At 54.5% G+C, this 17,114-nt stretch overlaps 6 protein-coding genes across 6 annotated transcripts; 1 reads left to right on the top strand and 5 right to left on the bottom strand.

The window, feature by feature from the left end:
* On the bottom strand, positions 1 to 2,765 carry UMAG_11163 (uncharacterized protein; the record flags this gene model as incomplete). Its single annotated transcript, XM_011393063.1, has 1 exon — positions 1 to 2,765. A coding segment is annotated over one exon (2,765 nt), but the record flags the coding sequence as incomplete, so codon positions are not given.
* Positions 2,766 to 3,562: 797 nt separating this feature from the next.
* On the bottom strand, positions 3,563 to 5,310 carry UMAG_04930 (putative glucose-6-phosphate dehydrogenase; the record flags this gene model as incomplete). The annotated part of the gene is made up of 3 exons (XM_011392947.1): positions 3,563 to 4,987; positions 5,132 to 5,166; positions 5,262 to 5,310. The coding sequence occupies 3 exons, from the start codon at positions 5,308 to 5,310 to the stop codon at positions 3,563 to 3,565; spliced, it is 1,509 nt and encodes a 502-aa protein (XP_011391249.1).
* Positions 5,311 to 8,256: 2,946 nt separating this feature from the next.
* UMAG_04929 (uncharacterized protein) lies at positions 8,257 to 8,682 on the bottom strand (the record flags this gene model as incomplete). The annotated part of the gene is made up of 1 exon (XM_011392946.1): positions 8,257 to 8,682. The coding sequence occupies one exon, from the start codon at positions 8,680 to 8,682 to the stop codon at positions 8,257 to 8,259; it is 426 nt and encodes a 141-aa protein (XP_011391248.1).
* A 1,215-nt stretch (positions 8,683 to 9,897) lies between these two features.
* UMAG_04928 (uncharacterized protein) lies at positions 9,898 to 13,152 on the top strand (the record flags this gene model as incomplete). The annotated part of the gene is made up of 1 exon (XM_011392945.1): positions 9,898 to 13,152. One exon carries the CDS (start codon positions 9,898 to 9,900, stop codon positions 13,150 to 13,152), a length of 3,255 nt encoding a protein of 1,084 aa, XP_011391247.1.
* A 295-nt stretch (positions 13,153 to 13,447) lies between these two features.
* UMAG_04927 (uncharacterized protein) lies at positions 13,448 to 14,191 on the bottom strand (the record flags this gene model as incomplete). Its single annotated transcript, XM_011392944.1, has 2 exons — positions 13,448 to 14,030; positions 14,115 to 14,191. 2 exons carry the CDS (start codon positions 14,189 to 14,191, stop codon positions 13,448 to 13,450), a joined length of 660 nt encoding a protein of 219 aa, XP_011391246.1.
* A 790-nt stretch (positions 14,192 to 14,981) lies between these two features.
* On the bottom strand, positions 14,982 to 16,238 carry UMAG_04926 (putative aspartyl protease; the record flags this gene model as incomplete). The annotated part of the gene is made up of 1 exon (XM_011392943.1): positions 14,982 to 16,238. One exon carries the CDS (start codon positions 16,236 to 16,238, stop codon positions 14,982 to 14,984), a length of 1,257 nt encoding a protein of 418 aa, XP_011391245.1.
* Positions 16,239 to 17,114: the final 876 nt, after the last annotated feature.

The raw sequence follows: 17,114 nt of genomic DNA, 5'->3' as shown, positions 1-17,114 counted from the left end.
ATTCCGCGCGACTTGACAACTTGAGCGCCCCTCGCCTTCTTTGACACCCGACCCTCGTTATACCACTGCCGAGACGAACGCAGAGTCTGCACGTCAGCCTTGCGGAACACCGCCATACCCTGAAACGTGGCAATCTGTCGACGAGGGAAAACCACCTCGTCGCGCTTCAGAAACTTCTCGATAAAGTAGATCGGGTGGTCCTTGAACGCGTTTATCGATGAAGGCATCGGTTCGCGCGAACTGTTGTCCTGCAGCTCAGCATCTTCCATCGCATCGCGATCCAGCCTTTGCGGCCGATGAATGCCACGCACCACTCGCGTCCACCAATCCTCCTCACCTTTGCACCGTGTCGGAGGTCGCAACCTAGAAACACGCGAGTTGAGCGTCTTTGTGTATCGCGCCGTCACATCGCGTGCGTAGCCGTCCTCTTCGAATGCCACCACATAGAGCAGCTTGTTCTGTCGGTCGAACGCCGCTGGTTCCATGTGCCGGTTGCCGCAAGGTCTGATCATGCACCGAATCGGGTCTACCGTAATCCACTTTTGGTACGGCTTGGAAAACACTTCAACCCACATGGTGGGCGGCGCTTGCAGATCCACCGGATCCGCCCATGTATCTTCGCTAGCCACCTCCGAGTTTTTGAGCTGTTTGGGACGTAACGGCCGAAGCTTCACCTTGTGCTCGACTTGGAGAGGCGTTTTGAGATGTTTCCACTTCTCGGGACGGTAGTCGTCGTGCTCTTCGTCTTGCAAGCCGGCCGGATCCGCATCGACGACATCGACTTGCCTCGCCTTGCCTTTGTTTTTGGTCGAGGAAGTGCCGCTTGTTTTACGGCTTGCTCCAGCTTTCCTGGCATCGTTTACGGATCGACCAGACGAGATGTCCGAAGCTGTATCATCGACGGAGATTGGTTGGCTACGATGGCCACGACTGACGTTGTTGTGGTGGCTAGACGTCTTGGCCGCCGCGCCTAGCACCGCCTTCTTGGTGAGGCCAGCAGAACCCTTGGTACTGCTGGTAATCTGCTTGCCGGTACTGGAGTCGCTCGCGGTTGCCTCGTCTGCAGACGAGCGCGAGCCGACGCTGATTACATTGGACATGCCCTTGGTATGCGCAGATGAGGATGCTGCCGAGACGCTGTGGTCGTCGTCATCGTCATCGTCAGAGGTGAGCTCATTAATGGGCTTTGATGCGAACCGATGAGATGCCGACTTTTTCGCGCGAACGCGAAGCTGGTTCGGCTTCTTGTCGGCTAGGCTGCCAGGTTGAGTAGTGTTGGCAAGCTTACTTGCACCCACGCTCCACGACAGAGGCTGTGGACTGACAACGAGTCGAGCAGGAATACCGATGGAGCGACAAAGTGCGCAAAACAGCTGAGCACTTGTCTCTCGCGACCCTGATCGTTGCTCTGCGCGCTCTCTGAGCCCTGCCGGCGATACAATGTGCTCGGCTGCGGGAAGAAGGCGAAGGAAGATGGGACGGATGACGGGGCCTGGCGCGAAGATGGTGATTTCCATCGCCTTGGTTGGTGGCTGGAGCGTTGCGGAGCCGGTAGATGTTGAGTCGTTGTTAGCATTGTCTCTGGCTTTGGCTTTGGCTTTACCTTTGCTGTTACCATTTGAAGCCTCGACAGATGTGGCTTGCCGCTCGCATTCTTGCTTGTATCGTTGTTGCTCTCTTTGTTCGCGTCGATGACGCTGCTCTCGTTCTGAAGCTGTCTCTACAATCCAGCCATCGATCCTACGACCAGAACCAGGTAGAACGCCTGTAGCAATATCCTGATCGGGCTGTCGAAGGGCAGAGCTGGCAACCATGGTAGGATCCAGTCGGAAACGCGAGGACCACCATCGAACGAGCTCCGAGAGGAAGCTCTCAAACATGCGGATCCTTTCGCGTTGTTCAGTGACCTTTTTGGGATGGATGGAACGAAGCTTGGTGATGAGAAACTCGGGCACCGAATGGGCGAGTGTGTCACGGAGCTCGGCGTCATTGCACCATTTGTTGCGGACGCGAGCGTGAGCTAGCATAGAGAGAACGAGGAGCTTGTGAGCGGTGATACGGTTCTGTCGGTCACGAGGGGTGAGGAAGTTGTTCGACTTTTGCTTGGAAGAGTTGGTCTGTTTGGTTGAATGGCTTCCGACAGAGATTTCGACGCCACGATGCTGACCCTTGCCATCCTTGAAGATGGGGATGGGTTTGGAGCCTGCCGAAGCGTCGTCGTCCTGATTGCGGCCTTCTTCGTCGTCTGAGCCTTCGTATTCGTCTTCGCCAGTGCCGGTACTGTTGTCGTACTTTGCTTGCACCTCGCGGTATGCAGCTGCGTACATGTCATGCAAATCCTGCGCAGATTGGTCTGCATCCAGGTCGACGTCTTCCATGTCGAGGTCTTCGCTGGCTGCGCTCGATGCACCAGTGGTTGCAGGCGCAGCAGGATCGACATCTTCGAAATCAGACATTTCCATGTCGTCGAGTGCCTCGTCTTGGTGGGCTACCGATTCGTCGGTTGAAATCTCGATGACGTCTTTTGGGGGGAGGTGCTGCTTGGACCGCGACGCTCGGGCAGGAGCGGCAGAAGCCCTCGCAGTCGTAGAGGGCATTTTTGCTGTTGACGCAGCAGATGGAGTGGTGGTGCTCTCGTCGTCTGAAGAGATGGACTGTACATCAAACACCTCTTCCGGATCGGCGGGTGGTCGGTCCCAGTGCTGAGCAAGCTTGGGCGGTTTTCGAGGTGTGCGTGGTGGTGGTGGCCTTCGTGGAAGAGTCATATGGACGCCAGACTTGGTTGTCGCTGCAGCCGAAACATCCTGGTGACGAGCCGTACCTAGAAGCTGCTGGTTGATGTCAGAAGGAAAGAAGCAGGATTAGATCGAGTAGACTCAACAAGGTCGGAGCAGCTTCATAGCTTACACCGATGGGCCACGAGCGAAAGGAACGAGCATGCGGCAATCACAGAATCACGAACGTACACCATAGAAATCATGAATCATGCGTGATGAATGCTTTGTGTGCTGCAGGCGACTCAGCCAATTTTCCTTTTGACAGGTTTCGTGCTGAAATCACGAATCACCAATCGTGAATGTGGAGGCAACTGCTTCCCACTTGCAGAAGCAGAGGACAAACCTGACTCAGCCTTCGGTGCTATACGCTTTTTTCAATCACGAATCACGAAATCATGGATCACGAATCACGAATCACGATACGGCATAGGAATGTTAGGTCATTACCTCGACGCTGACATGGGATGTTGCGACCAGTCGTGAGTCATCGCAGTCAGTCGTGAGTGGCAGTCACGAGTGGCTATGGACTCGGTTGTTTCTGTCCGTGAATCACGAATTCACCGTGTGCCGCGTACAGCGTTACAGTCATTCAAGTAATGCTGCTCATCTTTCTCAATACATTCGGATCCGCTGACGTCGACAGGGAGAAGGGAAAGGATCAACACGACAGAAGCTTTGCCTTTTGAGATCGCACTATGCACATCTGTTTGTTGTACGGGCAAGCAGCCCCGAAGCTGCATCAACCAACTTGTCAACACGTACGATCGGTGCGAGCGGCGGCGAATCTACATTTTTCCTTGCACCTTGTTGACGTTGGTGGTGGGCCATTCGTACGATTCGTTGGTGCGCTTGTAGCCGTAGCGTTCGGTGAATTCGTTGAGCGAAGCAGGTCCACGGCTGCCATATTCGTACGGCTCGTTCTTGATCTTGCCCGCATCGATGGCGTGCAGCAGAGGCGTGAAGATGGCCCACGACACTTCCAGCTCGTCGTCTCGCACAAAGTTTGAGTGGTCGCCGTTGAGCGCGTCCAAGATGAGAGCCTCGTACGCTTCGGGGATGCGCACCTGGGAGAAGCGCTCCTTGTAGGTGAGGTCCAAGTCGGCGGGAAGCGTAGCCATCTCGAGGCCAGGCTTCTTGGCGTTCATCTTGAAGTAGACCGCCTCGTCGGGCTGGATGCGGATGACCAGCTCGTTGCGCGGAACATCGTTGAAGAGGCCTTCTGGCGTGTCTTTGAACTGGATACGAATCACCACCTTGGCCTCATCTAGTGCCTTGCCCGCCTTGAGGATAAAAGGAACACCCTTCCAGCGCTCGTTGTTGACAAATAGCGCCAAGGCAGCAAAGGTGGGACAGTTGCTGTCCTTGGGCACCGTCTCGTCATCCTTGTAGCCTGGCTTGCCGTTGGCGGCAGTGTACTGGCCGATAAGCACGTCCTTTGGCTCGATGGCAGGTACCGACTTGAGCACTTTGACCTTTTCGTCGCGGATGTCCTCTGCCGAGAACGACTTGGGTCGCTCCATGGCGAGCAGAGAGAGCACCTGGGACAAGTGGTTCTGCTGGATGTCGCGGATGATACCAAACTCGTCAAAGTAGCCACCACGGCCCTCGGTACCGAAAGGCTCCTTAAAGGTGATTTGGACATTGTCGACCAGCTTGTTGTTAAGGCCGGCATCGATGAAAGGGTTGCCAAAGCGCATGATAAGCAGGTTCTTGACCATCTCCTTTCCGAGGTAGTGGTCGATGCGGAAAGTCTCGTCCTCTTTCCACAGACCCTTGAGCGCGCCAATCATCTCTCGGCTGCTCTCGAGGTCCTTGCCAAAGGGCTTTTCGATGACGATTCGGTTGTGACCCTTTTGTGAGTAGCAGTTCTTCTTGAGACCCTTTGCGACGACGGTGAAGACGTTGGGCGGCAACGCCATGTAGAAGAGGCGGCTGGGCGAGTCGTGCTTCATTTCAGCCTCGATGCGCTCCATCTCCTTGTTGAGATTCTGGAACGAGGCGTCTTCGTCGTACTGACCCGAGATGTATTGGCAAATTTCGAGAAAGTTGTGGATGTCCTTCTTTCCCTGGTCATCGTCGACGTTTTTGAGGTGACTTGTGACCTTTTCGGCAAACGCATCCCTTTCCATCTTTGTTCGTGCATATCCGATAATGTGAGTGGCCTGGGGCAGCAGGCCGAGGCGGAAGAGGTTAAAGAGCGCTGGGAACGTCTGTGGAAGTCATCGTCAAGGGATGACATAAAATGCGATGAGCAAGCGATCAAAATGGGGTTGCCAAAGTTGTCAGCACCATGTCTGACAGCTTCAGTAGAGGTTGTGCATGAGAGTGCCTGATGGAGGTTGCTCTGTACCTACCTTCTTCTTTGCCAGATCTCCTGAGGCGCCAAGGACTGTACAGATGACAGTGCGGGTACGGATGGCAAAAGTGTCAGTTTCAAGATTCCACCAGATAATTTTGCTGCATAGGGTCGCGAAGAGAACTCACCTACGATGATAGTGTCATTGTCGAAAGCGGGGGCGTTGGAGGCAGGCATGATGGCTTATGTAGTCGAGGTGGGTTGATGTGAAAGATGTGAACACGGAGCGAGATGCGGACTGTTAGGTGGAGCTAGCTATGCGATCAAGAAGGCGAGCCTAAGTTGGAACAATGTTGCACCAAAGACAAGCGTCCCGAATACGAATCAAGGCTGGATCGATGGACCGGTGTATGAGGCTGGAGAATGCCTGGTGGTGAAGCCTTGTAGCTGGAGAGCAGACGTCACAGACAAAGTACGTCGACGTTCTGACCGGATCTCTTGCAGTGGTGACGAACGATGGCAGCTACGGGAAGCGATGTGGAAGGATGGGAAGGATGAGTGCAAGTAAGCCCAACGTGGAGGCGGACGGGCACAGGACAAGAAGAGCGCGAATGAAAGCCGAAAAAGCATAATGGCAGCGCTCAGTCAGTCACTGTGGCAGCCGACGGAGGAAGAAGATTTGCGAGTGCCACACCCCAGCCAAGCACACAGTCACCAACTCACAAAAAATGCACGGGACACCACCACTCACCACTCCACTCGAATCAAGTGACAGACCAAACGCCAAAGCGTACAGCGTAGAATACAGCGACGCGAATCGAAGCCCTGCCCTTTTGTTTTCTCGCTGCTCGATCTGTGCCTGGTTGGACTGGTAGTCGGCGGGCGCGGAGTTGCTGAGGCTGGACGCTGAAAACTCTCGTCTGAAGAACTTGATCACAAATTACAGCCGTTGGTGATATCCGTAGTCGTCGCCGCCGCTCATTTTCGCTGTGGCCGCTCTCGCTCTCTCTCTCGCTCTCTCTCTCTCTCTGTGCCGATGATTGATTTTGGATGTGGAATATTACACACTCGGTGTGTACTGCACTGCTGATCTGCATATGCTTGTGTAGAACGAGTCAACGCTAGCTCACGGCTAGCTAGATCAGATCACGCATCGCCGTCAGTTCACGAGCTGGCGTGCTGCACCTCTCGCAATTTCTTACGGTTTCTGTCTAATCAGCTGCAATCACCGCGCCACCATCTCTATCTGATGGTCAAGTAAGTTAGTAGCCGCAATCGTCTTGTCTTTGTTCCCGTGTTGGCTACATGGCTCTTGGCCCTATGAATGTTTAACTATCTCGGGGCCATCGCAGATTACCAACACTGGAGCAAGTCTGGATCCGAGCTGGATCGACTCTGAGCTGTGCGAAGAGCACGTTGATGCTTCCCTAGTAGCCTGCCAGCCTGTCAAGACGATTCTCACCGGCCTTTTCAACGGAATTAAGCGGTTGGCAAATTCATTCTGTTGCTCACAGCACGTTGCACATCCAACCAACCATCCTCCATCTTGCCGGTATCAAGTCGAGATGAGTCGGAACTGAATTCTCAACGGCTCGTTGCGATAGATAGATGACTTTTAAAATCGATACTGATAAGCATCCATGATCGGCTTTTTCTAGCTCAAGTGACTCACGACTTGCATCGAAATTCACGATTTGCGATTATTATCAATTCGTGTTTGGGCTCCACTTTTCCTTCGGCACCGTTCGTTGTTCGTTGACCGATTCAGGATTCACATTTTCACGATTTGGGATGGGCGGATTCTCAATCACCAAATTACGTGAAAAAACGACCAACAATGTGAAACGTTAATCACAGTCGTGAATGTAAATAAATAAATCGTGAATCACAAACATCGTGAATCGTGCGTGATTCTGTGATTCTGTTCACGCAATCACAATTTGTGAACATCAATCACTCTTGACTTCCCATACGAGTAGTTCACAGAACTGAGCGAAAATCGTACCATTCACGATTCGTGATGAAATATGAGCGCCGGACCGTCGGACCGACAAATTACCAACAGCTACCAAACCGTGCACGCAGTACATCTGGCATCGGCGTAGCCCCTTCCCGATTTTGTAAGATCTGATCTCCAATGATGAAACCAAAGTCGCAGTGTGAGTCACGAGTCACGAGTGGCACACACTGTCAACAAACGTCGTCGCTTTGACCGCCCTTCTTCAGGTGTAGCACACGTCGTCCCCTAGCATGCTCGATGTGAAGCTATCAAAAGGTAAAGCGCTGAGCTCACGTAGTTAAAACAGCCGAGTGTAAGCTGAACAGCGCAACCTCCCCTCCCGCACGGCTACTCTTGGGGCAGTGAATACCTGTATACTCGAATGCTATACTCAGTCGATTCCAGGAGCCTTATCTAGGTGGAAGCTTACCTCCCTCTGTCCCGCTCCCAGAGATTGTGATGGCATGGTCTGTTGCCTCGCTCCGCTTTAGCCAGGCTTCCCCAAATAGGGCTGGCTAGCACTTTGTCACCGCACAAACGCTCGACGCCACCGATCCTTCATTTTGATCCCCTTCGTGCAGAGTCTTTAGCAGCACGCTCGGATCTCCTACAAGAGCTACAGCGTCTTTGAAACACTGAAATCACACCGAGGTCGCCCCGTGCTCGCAATCATGTCTTCTTGCAAGAATTTTCTTTCACTTTGCGCTTGGATGGTCTCGGATCCTCTTGCTTCTTCAGCCCCGACACTGATACCCATTCGCTCCTTTTTATAGACCACAACTTGACATCAGGGCGCGTCCCAACCTCACTGCTAGTCAGCATCAATGCAGACCAGTACAGACAGTCCCTTCACTCCATCTCCTCGTACAAACATGCAGCCCCTTCTTCATGGGTTGCAGGTGGACGTAGGCATTCAAACACGGCTTTGTCGGCAAATACTCCTTGACTGCCTGAAGCCCACCTCTACTTCTCAGCCCAATGCTGCTCAATAGGCCATTGCCCTTCTCGTCTGCCCGTCAACGCCACCGGAAGCCTGTGGTCCTCATGTTCCGACTGACATGACTTTGTTTAGCCGGTCTCCAGCTAGCTTTAGTTCGGCAATCGCCATGAGGCTCGTGCTGTTGCCAGAACGCATAAAGCATGAAATCCACTTCGAAAGCTCGGCAGATGCAGCTCATTCCAACCTATCCTCGCCAGTCCATTTGCAGCACGGATCTCGAACCAGTTCCGCCCCACGACCTAGCCCGAGTAGCACCCCACCTCGAGGATCGTCCAACTCTCAATTCATTGTCCAACACTTCACCCATGCACTTGTGCGCATCTCTGCAGTAACACTCCCGCCGGCCACGCTTCTTTACGTCGCATGTTGCAGGCTCTTCCTTGCAACAAGTTAGCGCAAGCAGAAGCTTCGGGTGTGTCTTGTGACTTGACCCCAGATCGCTCGTCCAGACTAGATAAAGCACCTCTGATCCACCGTGTCCTGCTTTCGAGTTCATCTCTTTCGCCCTATTCCCTATCTCGACGGCAACCAACGTCCCGCCAAAGCCGAAACCACCTCGTTTAGACTGTACGACAAGGTAAGTTTTCTTTCCGGTTGTCTCCGGTGTCATGTTGGTCACATGCAGAAGCGACAACCGATTCACGTCGAGTATAGCCCACTTGTGGCACAGCCGACGTCTCGCTCTTTTCCCAGATGAACCTAGTCCATCCTCGTTGTGCTTCAACTTGGGTCAGCATCATGACCAAAGGCGAAACTACTCCCACCTGCCTACTGCAGTTGTCTCATCTTGCTCTGATTCAAGGCAAGCAGCCTGATTGTAATGGTGTGGGTGGGACCAGAGGCAAAAGAAAGGTTGCTGTCTTCGGTCAACCTTGTTGGCAGTCAGCCAGCAGACAGCCATATCGGATGCGACAGATTTCCCAGCATCACTTGTCACAAACGCCACCTCGGTCCCACGCTCCAAAAATCGAGATACGACTTGCCACACCAATTCGGCGAACCAAGCGATCATGGACCGTGCCTAGCTACAACATGCTGCATCAGCGCAGTACAGCACACGCCTGTCCCCACCAGCAGCAGAACAGACTCAACCTCTCGGTGGGAAATGTCTACGTGGCTATGGCTTGCTTTGCTATGCCCTAGCACCGAGATTGGACCGGTGTGCGACCTGCTCAGCTCCATCATCCGTTACTCCTGGGAATGCTCTGCCGGCGCAGCGACACAAAGCCTTGTTTGGGTGGGTGACAATCACCACCTGTCCTCACAGAAGCTCAGCTTAGAAGCTCGACTACAGCCACACGTTTAGCCGTATCCACCGGCTGTTGGTCTTGCCAGTCCCACATGACGAGGCGAAGAAAGGAGCATCCGAGTATGTCGTGCTTGTCGCTGTTTACGTCTGGCCACACGAATCAGGCCACCACTTGCTTTGACTCTCGGTCCGCAACAACGCAGCTGCTCGGCGAACTCGCCTCGCTCCGGCTTCTCGGGATTGGTTCAGTGTCTCTGTGCTCATTAGAACACGCCGGTCGTGGGCGGCTGCGCATGCGAGCCTATGCTACAGAATGTCTCTTTTTTCGTGTTGCTCCCACAAGCTTGTACTGACCCACCCACGCACACAAATCTTTCTCCTTTGATCCCATATCTGTGGTCTGCCTCTCTCGTCTTGACTTGATCCGATCGATTCGACCTCACCTTGCAACCAACTCGTGTATATCTACCCGCCACGGCTCATTCGATTGCATTTCAAATCCTCGCACACTGCGGGGGAGCGGATCTTCTCATTTCTTGGTTTCATCTTGCACCTTGCATTCACTTTGTAACCAACATGTCACAACGACCGCAGAGAGCCGCGGCGGTCCAAGCCATCAAGGCGAATAGTGCCACTTTGGCGCCACGAAGACGAAGCGACTCGCAGGCATCCATCAAGACGGTCACCTCGCAAAACTTCAAGACAGAGGATCGAAGGTACGACGGAAGAAGCTCGCCGTCTATGGACGTTGTCATGCAGCGTCCCAGCCATCAGGACCTGCGCAGGCACGATGGGATAGGCGGAAACGTCAACTCGTCCGACTTTGCTGCTGCGCACAACTCGATCAACGCTTCCACCTACGCTCCCAATGTCTTTCCAGTCTACTGGCCGACGCAAGATGATGCGTCCACTATGGCTTCTGCGGCACCTCAGCCGAATTCGGCTTCTGGTTACCATGAGCCCCAATTGTGGCAAGAGCCGCCGTCACATGCTGAGCCGCATCCTCTTTCGCACTACGACTCTGCTCCAAACCACGGCATGTTTGACCTCCACTATGGATACGCAAACCAAAGCAACTCGCTCGGCCTCAAGGCAGAGTCGGGCCTCAACGTTGGCTTGAATGGCGAGCTGGACCTCAGCCAGCGTGTGCAGCGCGAGCAGAGACCGTTTGACAGTGCCACCTCGGATGCTTTGGCTCTACTCGACAACCTTCCCTTCAAGGCAAGTTCTAGCGCCGACAACGACTCGTACGAGGACAGCACCGACTCGGACCTGCCTCCCGAAAAGAAAAAGCTCTCGGCAGCCTTCCGTCCTCGTGGTCGCAAGAAGCGCAACAAGTGCACGCCCGAACAGCTGCATAGTCTCGAAGCGTTCTTCGAGAAGAATCGCAATCCAACGGGTCGCATCCGGCTTGAGCTTTCACGCAAATTGCGCATGCCTGAACGCAGCGTTCAGGTCTGGTTCCAGAATCGACGTGCCAAGGTCAAGACGGTCGAGCGTAGAGGCGATCCTGGCTCCGACTCGAGTAGGAAGAAGAGCTGTAGTCTCCGACTCAACGACAAGGATGCTCACAGCAAATCAGCCGGCGATAACGCTCGACTCGGTCGAGGCGATCCGGCTGAACTGGTACCGTCGGTGACTGCTATTCCCACCTCGGCGCTTTGCATTGGAACATGGCGACGCGTGTCGCCGCTCATCTGCTTTTTCTCGCGCCGTCTGCAGTCGCTCACGTGGTACCTCACCAGCGAGTCGATCGGCTTCAAGCTGGAAATCCCATGGACGTCGATTCGTAGTGCGTACTTTGATGGGCCTTCCAACCCGTCAATTGCGGAGCGTGCCGAGGGAGTTCGTGTGCCTCTAGGTCATTTCGTCATAGACCTTGAACGTCCCCCAACTTTCTTCATGGAGGTTTTCCGATCGGCTCCGCTCAAGGAGGGTAGCAACGAGGAGCCCAAGGTGAGCTGGCGTCAATGCGAGGATTTTACCGAGGATCACCAAGCCATGACAGTCAGTCGTCACGTCATCAACGGCCCTTACGAGGAACTCCGAATTGCTGTTCAGGCGTTAGCGAGATGCAACGACGTTCTGAAGAGACTGATCAAGTTTCACGACGAAGAGCAACGCGCGGCAGGGACGATTCCAACCGGCTCGGCTTCGACTGCTGACAACTTTGGGCTGGTCGGCGATGCGGTTGGTGTTCGATCGGTGGATGCGTTTGCATCATCTGCTGGAGCGTTTGCTGCCGCTTCGTTGGACATGTGTGCCGCACCAATGACGAGTGTCAATGCGTATGCAAATGGTATGCACGTTTCAATGCAGAGCGTTCCCATGTCGACCTCGTCGAGCGCTTCGAGCATCCCCAAGAGTGGTTCGGCGGCATGGCACAACTTCCGCACTCCGATGCGAATGGGCGCCGAGCCCGGCTGGGAATTCGACAGTCCAGCCAGCGTCTCGACGAGCCTGTCGGAAGCTTCGCTCGACAGCCAACAACGTCATCCACTCGCATACAGCCCGTACGGCGTACCCACATCGATCGAGGCCAGCCCTCGTTCAGCTTTGGGTAGCTCGATGGACCTCAATACACTGCGCATCGACACTGGCGCCGCCGGTGGAGGCATGTCGGGCTTTAGTAGTACACCGCATCACATGCCATTGATCAGTGATGGTAGCGCTCTTGGTGGCTCGCAAGCGGCCGCCGCTTTTAACGGCTGGGATGCACGTCTCAGCTGCGATTTGTCTTGTTCGCAGCGGATACAAGAGCCGTACTCTCTGGCTTCTTCGGGCATCTTTGACACGAACAGTGCTCATCATACGTCGTCGGCTGCTGCAAACATGCCGACTTCAACCATGATGGATACAAATAACCTGGGTGGTGTGCCCTTGCATCGGAATGGCGACCAGCGACACGATCACGCGTCCAACCATGCGGTTGCTAACTATGACGTTGGCTTGCAGCAGACGGTTGAGTCATCGAACGCTGACGCCTCTTATGCTCAAGAGAACAAGACGCGCCGCAACGGTTTCGATGGCCACAAGGGCGCTTCCAACGAGTATCACTATGCAGGCGATTCCGGCTCACTGCTTGATTCGAGACGGCTTTCGCACACCGAGCCTGGCTCAGCACTTGACCACGCTGGCTACGATGCAGAACGCGAGCGCGAGAGCGAATCCGATGGCTTGGCACGTAGAAGCGACCAGGAGCATCACGCTGCTACGCTCATGGCTGCACCCGGGAGTGGGAGCGGCGGAACAAGCAGCAGCAACAGTGGCAGCGGTGGCCAGCTGACGTCGCTCGAGGAAGATGCATTTTGCGCGAAAACGCCTACGACGCGCACGTGCTTTGGCGTGTCGGTGCAGATGAGCGGCGTAGATACTGGAGCGCAGTATAAGGGTGTAGGGAATGAACGGCAAGCTGACGATGCGACCGACGCGTATGAGTCGGGCGATGATGCCAAGCATGCGCTTGCTGGTCGAGCGAGATCCAATACGTATCGGAGTTCAACGCATGGTGGACGACGGTCTGCGAACGATGCGACGCAGCAGTCGGACGCGGTGCGTAGTGGACACGGCTCAGTGGGCCAAGGCAGAGCTGAAAACACCAACGATGATCACCAGCTGCCCACGTCTGGCAGCGGCCAGCCCGACGACGCTGATGCACGCACTTGCGTCAACATTTCTGGTCTGGCCGAGGCGCAAATCGATCCACCGGCGCTCGTGTCGCTCTCGTCTTCGCATCTCGCTAGCCGTGAGCACTCGCCTGCATCGTCGTCGATATCCAGCGTTTCATCTTCGCGCTCGCTCGACCAGCACGCTGCCGCTGCTGAACCCTAAGACTCGGCTTACATCGCACGACTCGGGCTATCTTTGTTCTTATTCCAGATGATCGCATGTTTTCGCGTGTTTCTCTGCACGCCGGTGGCTCTAATAGTGATACGCATGTGATGCTACTTGAGCAGACCGTGGTCTGAGTGGGTGTGTTTGTAGTGCGTTTGATGTCCAAGGCCGAACTCGAGCCGAGACGATGCAGCGGGGGACTGTGGTGGAAGAATGGTCTGGTTTGCAGAAGAAGGAGAGGGTATAGAAATACATGATGAATTTGGAGGGCGGGAGGCGAGAAGATTTTGGACTATCGGGGGTCGTCTAGTACAGTAAGCCAGCCTCTTGCGATGAGCGGTCGGACGTCAGCTCTGTTGATGGTGAGCGTTTGGTCTTTGCGCATTGAAGTGGGTGCGGATTGGGAAGAGGTGAGCCAGATATCGTTGAGGTCTCGATTCACCTTGACAGTGACGAGCGGGTCTGTGGGGAGCGGTTCGAAGACTTGGGTATCTGCGATGTCGAGTTTCAGGCTGGGCGAGAGGTTGAGGTACGAGAGTTTGGTTCGATGGATGAGGTCCGAGTAGCGTCGAAGGTGGTCGTGTTCGATGGCGGAGAGTGCGGTACGCAGCGCCGGGTGGTGGGAGAAGAGAATGCGTAGAGAGAACGAGTGACGCGAGAGGTGGGACATGACAAGGTCTAGTCGGACGTTGTGGTATATCAGCAGAGACCGTTTGTTGTACGATATGATAAGGTGAAGCATGAGCAGTTGTGATTGCAACCCAGCCACCTCGACGGCTGTATGCTGTGCAGAATCCTCGAGCGTAGACAGCAATGTCGTCAGATGCGCATGCAGTTGCTTGGTCTCCAATATGAGCGCGCGAATCAGCTCATCGCTATCCGACAAGTTGTACAGAGCAGAGCGAGCAACTAGTCAGCAAGCGTCAAAACCACCCGTCCAAAAGCCTGGCAATACTTACTTGTACGGCTTGACACTGTCTAGGTTCAAACACGCCTTGGCCTCCGTCGCCAACTTGAACGCTTGATCTCCAAACATGGCGCACTATGCGCGTGATCGCATCAACCAACAATCGCACTTGCCAGAATCGCGACGAACAAGACCATTCAAGTGGGCAAGCTGATCCGTGATCCAGGACGACTAGTCGTCAGTCGGGAGTGTTGCTTTCCACAAAACCACACGCACACTCACGACTCCCAACTCGTCACGAGTGACTCGCGATTCACGATTCACGATTTGGTGCTTTTTCGCTTTCCCACACACTCACGCGCGTTGCTCGTAGCACGTTGCTTTTGGCGTAAATCACCCATTCGTGATTCACCACGATTCATTTCACGATTCGCACACCCCAACTCACGATTTCACTGACCTTCAGAGCAGCGGTGCACAAACCTCCACTCCACAAATTGTGAATGTGGAACGACCAGTCACAACCCATAGGCTCGACCACCTTTCCCGCCAATCACGAATACGCCCACCCATACATCCTGTACGCTCAACAATCAGGCTGACAAGACCGAGGCGCGCATGTGAGTGTCATTGGAATGTAGTTGCGATGCAAGAGCATAATATGGAAGAACACAAAAACCAGAAATCCTGAAACAAAAGAGGCGTACGGACAATAGACGATCGATGCCATCAACCCGCAAAGCCGATCGGCCACCTTCATGGATGCGCCGAAAGCGCTGGCTGAGCCTCACTGTGGCCAAATTGGTGTACATGTGCTCGTGCAGAGAATCCACGAACGAACAACAGTACAACAGAACAGCAGAACAGCACATTGCTACTGAACAACAGAAAAGGCTTCGACCAAAGCCTTGTCGCCTCTTCACTTGGCAGTCGCGAGACCAACAGCATTCTTGCCCAAGTCGTACACCGAGTAGTACTTCCTCAAGAACACGTCACCGACGATGAGCATGTCGGCGAGCGGACCGGGGAGGTTGATACCAGAGAACGACGAGATGCACGAGCCCTGCACCTCAAGAACGTAGTCCTTGCCCTCAAGCTTGAACGGCTGGCCGTCGATGTAGAAGGTGAGGGGTGGCAAGTCCTTGACCTTCTCACAATCGACCGAGTACTGGCCGTTCCACGATTTGGTGGCACCGATCTCGGCGTTGAGGATCTCGGCTGTGTCGGTGGCCATGGCAATGAGCGATGTGCCAGTGTCGATGGCGGCGGAACCGTTGTCAAGCTCGAGCTCCTCGTCACCGAGAGCAAGCTTGTCGAGCGCAACCTCCCAGTAGCCCTTACGCTTGACGGGGCTCCAGTGGATCTTGCCAGTGTAGTGGCTATCGTCGATACCACCAAACACAGCCTCGCCGCCATCCTCTTCGGAGCTGCCGAGGTAAAACGAGACCTGGGGTGCATCCAGCAGGCCCTGGTTGATCATCTGGTACATGGGAGGCACGATACCGTTGACCGAGATGGTGTCGTAGGCGAGGCCCAGGATGCCATCAAACTTGCCGAAAGCAAACGCAAGGCCAGGCTCGCTCGTTGCCTCGGCAAAGTCTTGCCCCTTGATGGTTAAGTCGCCAATCTTGAGTACATCGTTCGAGACGATGCCTTCCATGGAGCCGGAGCCGTACTGAATCTTGAACTCGGTGCCGTTCTTCTTGTACGAAGACGAGGCGGAGCTGTCATACTTCTTGTGTAGGAAGCAGGCGATGGACGAGCACTTGGTGGAAGGAACCCAGAGATTAGAAGAGCCAGTGTCGAGGATGACCTTGAAATCCTGAGCAGGTGTACCGAGCGAAATGTCGCAAAAGTACTGGGCGTTGAGGAAGTCGGTCAAGGGGACGCCGTGACCCTTCTTGGCTTCAGCGTACCAGGCGGCAGCCTGGCTGGAGTCGGCAATGGGCTGGATGCTGAAGTCATGTTCAGGGTTGGAAGAAAAGGGAACCTGTTTCTTGGACGAGCCGCCGCCGTACTTGAGCTGGAGGATCTCGGCCTGAGCAGCAAGACCCTCAAGGGTAAGCTCGCGCGAAGGCGTGACCTTTTGAAGCTTGGCTTTGTGAACACCTGCCTCGACACCAGCAAACGCGGTGGCAAGAGCGGTGACGAAAGTGAGGGAGAGGTTGAGCTTCATCCTGTCTTGAAGTGAATGTCGGGATGGATGATGATGGTATAAGAGCGATAGAGAGAAATGAAGTTGTGGGGTCCAAAGCGAGCTGAGGATCGCCCTTGCTCAGCCCACTCAACTGACGGCTCTACGGCTCTTGAGTAAGCTGGGTGAACACTGCAGAGTCGCAGCGCAGTGACACGGGCTGGCAGCCTAAAGGGTCTACAAGGATGAAACCAATCACAAATCGAATGCGGCATATGGGCAGAGGATAGCGTCAAGTCGAAAAAGGGGCAGCAGCACGAGCCAGCCGTTCGACTCAGCTGAGCGTGACCGACCACATCGTGCAGCACGCACGCAGCAGCGCAGCGTTCACGGTTGGGGTGTGCGATTTTTCGCATTTCGAAAATCAGAATCGTGAATCCCAAATTGACCGCATTTGTGCTTGCAGACTCACCATGCACAACTCAGGCCAACTCGTTGAGGCTGTGGAGGGCGATTCGTGATTCGTGATACGTGATTTTCGTGATTGCTGCTGCTCGCCTGCTTTGCGCCCTCGATCGAACGACCAGGCCGCGCCAGCCATTCACGAAACCAAATTCTGCTTCAATTAGGGTAATGTGAGATGGGATTTTCAGTCACGAATTACGATTCGTGATTCACGATTTAGCTCTTAAAACGTAAGTCGTCAAACCGCAGCCCTGACCTAACCTCACAGTATCCACACGCCAATCCGCAAAAGCGCCTCGATCAGCTCGCCTAGCATTCGTAAAGCATAGTCACGCGGGGAGCCTTGATTTGTGGTCACGACCGTGTCTGAGATGGCAAGAGTCAAGTGTCAAATGGATGAGGAGCTCCTCAACATGTTTGCGGGTCCATTGCAGACGCAGACGCAGTCGCACT

The sequence above is a fragment of the Mycosarcoma maydis genome, chromosome 15 (assembly GCF_000328475.2).
Source record: "Mycosarcoma maydis chromosome 15, whole genome shotgun sequence".
NCBI classification, from domain to species: Eukaryota; Fungi; Basidiomycota; class Ustilaginomycetes; order Ustilaginales; genus Mycosarcoma; species Mycosarcoma maydis.
Note: the sequence above shows the minus strand (reverse complement) of the source record. Positions and strands in the feature narration are given on the sequence as shown.